We start from the raw sequence: 4962 nt of genomic DNA, 5'->3' as shown, positions 1-4962 counted from the left end.
CAGGGAAGAATGAAGCTCAATCATGCTAACAGTAAAACTGGGTGCAATCACAGAGAAGGGAGGCAGGGCAGAAAAGAAAAAAAATCTTGTTCTTTTTCATGTTACATAAGTCGCTGAGGCATACACACAGAGCAACATCATAGAAACAGAAACACACAAGCACACGCACACACACACGCGCACACACACACACACACACACACACACACACACACGGCCCTAAGGGACGATAACATTTAAATATATCAGAATATAGGAAAAAGCAAACAAACAGAGCAGAGAGATAATTAGGAAAAATAGGGTAGGAGCGGGAGAGAGGCAGAGCTATCTTCTGGCTATGCAAAGTCATGGCTGCCTGGATAACATGAGGGAGTGTGTGTGCATCTGTGCTCATGTCTGGTTTTATGGGTATGTGTGTGTGTGCATGTTTGTGTATGTGTGCATGTGTGTTAGCATGCCTGTGCATAAAGTAACTGCATGATACAAGACGGGGCAAGGGGAGGGGTAAAAAGTGAAGATACAGAAAGAGGGAGACACACAGACAGAGAGAGAGAGAGAGAGAGAGAGAGAGAGAGAGAGAGAGAGAGAGAGAGAGAGAGAGAGAGAGAGAGAGAGAGAGAGAGAGAGAGAGAGATGGAGACAGAGAGAAAGAGGGAGAGATGGAGAAGGAGTTGTGGGCAAATTGTACGCTAGAACGCTCTGGTGCCAACACTAATGAAGTGGTCTGCCAGCGCGGTGCGTGCCCATTGCTCTGCTGTGCCCACATTTCCATCCACTCTCTCCTCTAATTAAATATGCCAGCTGCCGGCCCTTTCTAATGCCCTCGCCAGGGCAAACACAAACACACTGATGAAATGTTGCAAGGCAGCTTGGGATGGTCTGCTACGGGCCCTGCACGAGGACTAAGAGGTAGACAGATAAAGTGTGTGTCTGTGTGTGTGTGTGTGTGTGTGCATGCACGCACATGTGCGCATGTGTGAGAGAGTGTGTGTGTGTGTGTGTGTCGGTGTGTACTCTACTGCTTTGGACACATGGGATTGGCCAATGAATTCTCCAGCCTGTTATTGGTCAGTCTGCATCTCGCTGCCAGTGCCGTCCTATCGCTTCATATCGTCTCTATTTTATTAGAAGCATCTCATCTCAGAGAGCTGGAGTCCTTGTATTTTATAGTCGCTGGCTGATACTGTTTGACTTTTAATTATGCAGAGCTTCGTCTGGTGTGCTGCAGATGCCGTGCAGGCTAAAGAAGTCACTGTGTTTCCCCTGTGCATCATCTTGAACGAACACAACATGGTGGTGGATGTTGTGAGATGATTCGATTCAGGTCCTATTAGGTGTAATAGGTTTGTTGGGAGATGAGCCTCAGAGGGGGGGGGGGGGGGGGGGGGGTGTGTGTGATGTGGTTGAATGGGACACAGATGGATGTACGGATGTTAATTGAAGGAATGGATAGAAGAACGGCACTTATTTGGTCAGCCATTTAAGTTTGAGATTTAGTCGCATATGCTGAAGAATGTGGCTCAACAAGCATTTGAAGATGTACACGATGTCATTGAGGTTGAGATTTAGTTGAAGGCAGCTTTGGATATGATAGTGGTTGAGAATAAGGTGAAATTGTGATTGGCTGGAACAGTAGTTCGGGAATGTACGTTGGTACCCAGTTTCATATGACATGGTTGACAGCGGGGTTAGGCTAGTTGAGGATGATGCGATTTTATTCACGCTGCTAGGCAGCCTGGATTCCATGGAGCAAATTTTCACCTCAGTTAGGGGACCAATCACAGAACGGAGGGAGGGCAGCAAGACGATGACGACACACCGAAGCCGTTACGAGCTACATACAGACGCATTTGATAGACATTCGTAGCGCCCAATAAACGGCTCTGGGCATTCATAAACCACGTTTCAAATACGAGAAAATGAATGTCTAGTTCCCAGACCCCATCTCAATGAGATGAGGTCTGACGATAGCCAGGCTAGCGAGCAATAGCATGGGTACAGAATTGCTGTTAAGCACCGTGCATTGCTACTCTGAACAAAAGGCCCTATAAAAAATAAAGTCTGAATCATGATGCAGTGAGAAGTATAACTGTGATGGGTGCATCCCCCCCCCTATTTCCATTAAACACTTTACAATGTGTCCAGCACTGGCAGAGGACTTAAGCTAGCAATGTTGAGAGAGGTGTGACTGCAGACTGCAGCGCGCGTGTGTGTGTGTGTGTGTGTGTGTTTGCTGCAGGTGACTCACGCAAAGTTCTCAGGGTACTCGCTGAGCGCCATCTCGATGATGTTGAGCGCGTCGTGGTAGTGCTTCTGCGCCGACAGCAGCAGGGCCAAGAGGTGCAGTGAGTGGACGTCGTCCCCCTGCAGCTGCAGCGCCTGCCGCACGTAACCCAGCGCCTCAGGAATCTGCACGCACACACACGCATACACACACGCGCGCACACACACGCGCACACACACACAAAAACATAGACGTGCAAACACACAGGTGCAAACACACACAAAAAAGCAGAGAGACAGATACACAGACACAGACAGACACACAGACAGACACACATACACACACACAGACAGACACACATACACACACACACACAGGTACACATAAACATACACAAAAACACAAACACAAAAAATAATGAACACACAGCCACACAACACATTTGACACCCAAAGCACGCATACACATCCATAGTGTGACACACGACCACACACAATAGGCACACACACACACACATATACAATGTTTGTTATAGAATATTCAGGCTCATCAACACAAATGTCAACACAAGTCCCAGTGGTTGTGGCAAACTCAGACCTCCCTGTGTGGTTATTAGGAGATGCTATCGCTCGCCAACTCTTGCCTAATCCTGCCCTGACATTCAATCCCTCCTCTCTCTGACTGTTTTTTGTGTTTTTGTGGCAGTTTGACTTTGGGATATTAATTCCAGTTTGAGATCATCATATTGTCCTGCCGCCCCCCCCCTCCCCCACCTCAAACCCCAAGTCCCTTAACGCCTCCCTGCTTTGGAGTGCTCTGTCGCCATGGAGACGGCCCCACAGAGTATATGATGACATGCTGCGATTTTTCGTCAGCGACTTCGAGATGTTCCTGACATTTCAACGACAGGGCACAGGGGAATGAGAGAAAACGAGGAAGATACATATAGAGAGAGAGAGAAAAAAAGAGAGAGAGACAGAGAGAGAAAGACAGACAGCAAGAGAGAGAGAGAGAGAGAGAGAGAGAGAGAGGAGAGAGACAGACAGACAAAACAGAATGGAGACGTAAAAAGGAACCAAAGGGAGCCAAAGTCGTGGCTATGAACAGAGTGAAAGAACAAAAGCGAGGAAAGGCAGTGCAGGGGTGACAGACAATCAGTGTGCAACAACAGGGAACTCGGGGAGACAAACAGTAAACAAGGTTAGCGCTCACCTGTCGGGACACAGCCAACTGTAGGGACAGGTAAAAAGCAGCCAAGTGGTCCGTTGGTGACAAACTCTGAGCTCTGGGCCCCAATCAAAGAGACAGAAGGAACAAATATAAGGAACAAAGAAAAGGACACAAGGTATAAATGATAGAAGAGCTTAAGTAATGGACAGATGCCGTTTTTAGGAGTCATACCTCTGAAAAGCACTCAGGGCCTTCTTCTGATACTCCTCCTGCATCCCCCGCAACGAAGCTGAAGGACAGAGAGGGACACATCACAAATCACCTTTGGAACCACACATACTGTATTCAGAGAGCTAGTTCTGCAGAACCTAGAGCCATTCAGAACCGGAGTGCAGAAGAGGATTATGGAGTCTCACCCTGCACAGCACTGTGTGTACAGGAACACATGTTTGTTATAGAGCCTGTAAATGTGACTGTGGTGGCTGAGACATGTCAGTGTGTCAGTGTGTGTGTGTGTGTGTGTGTGTGTGGTGTATGTTTGCATTTACCATCAGTAGCCTTGAGGCTGTAGACCAGGCCGAGGGCCAGGTAACCTTTGGCTCTGAATTCGGCAGCTTTCTCTCCCATGTCCACCACCAGTTTGGCAAACGGCTCACCTTCATCAAGCTGAGGGCACACACACACACTCAAAATTACATCAGACTTTGAGGATCATTCTTTAACTTTTACTTTTTTTGCAAAATTGAGTGACAACTCTACTATTGTTTTAATGTTTGTTGATGATTGTTTATTGTTCTACTATTTTAATGACCTCCTCATTGCTGCCGATAATGGACATATATCAATATTGGTCCTCCTGGACCTTAGTGCTGCCTTTGACACCATAGACCACAATATACTACTCCACAGGCTTGAACATTCGATAGGCATTTAAGACTCAGCACTTGCTTGGTTTAGATCATACCTTTCTAACCATAACACACACAAGTCATTTGTCCCCAGGGCCATTGAACTGTTCAATGCCTCACTTAAGGGAAGAGGAGAGATAGACTTCTCTGCATAGTCTGTCTGCCTCTTCATCCCCTCCATGTTTGGTACTGTCTGTCCACTAGCCACTGGTACCACTGTCTTTATGCCTCACTGTTTGCGTGCTATATTAGCACATTAGCACATATGCATAACCCCCCCCCCTCCATGCCACAGCCGAACTGTGGCCACACTTATACATTTTCTTAAATAGTTAAATATATAGATTTTACTTTACTTTATTTCTGCATTGTTGCACTGTTGACTTACTCATTTGCACCATCACCATGACCACTATCACCATTGCACTACCACCATGACACTCATTCACACAGATCACCTTAGAGCACCTTACTATGCACAGAGAATCACAGGCTCAGTCCCTGCCTCAGTCATTGCAAGCGCCTCTGATTTATTAATCACCACTATGTGGATACTGTTTTTAGAATTTAGAATTTAGATTAAGTGTTAGTATAATTTGTATTTTTGTAATTTGTATTTTAGTATATTTTTATATATTGTATTAAGTGTTAGTATAATTT

At 46.2% G+C, this 4962-nt stretch overlaps 1 protein-coding gene across 1 annotated transcript in view; it reads right to left on the bottom strand.

Moving 5' to 3' along the window:
• ttc7b (tetratricopeptide repeat domain 7B) overlaps positions 1–4962 on the bottom strand; it is a 50070-nt gene that overhangs the window by 21720 nt on the left and 23388 nt on the right. Inside the window, 4 exon segments of the mRNA XM_042073480.1 lie at positions 2249–2409; positions 3437–3509; positions 3626–3683; positions 3943–4060. Coding sequence (XP_041929414.1) covers positions 2249–2409; positions 3437–3509; positions 3626–3683; positions 3943–4060 — 410 coding nt within the window.

Source organism: Alosa sapidissima, chromosome 19, assembly GCF_018492685.1.
Source record: "Alosa sapidissima isolate fAloSap1 chromosome 19, fAloSap1.pri, whole genome shotgun sequence".
In the NCBI taxonomy this organism is placed as follows: Eukaryota; Metazoa; Chordata; class Actinopteri; order Clupeiformes; family Clupeidae; genus Alosa; species Alosa sapidissima.
The sequence above is the reverse complement of the archived record's forward strand: the minus strand, read 5'-3'. Positions and strand labels throughout refer to the sequence as shown.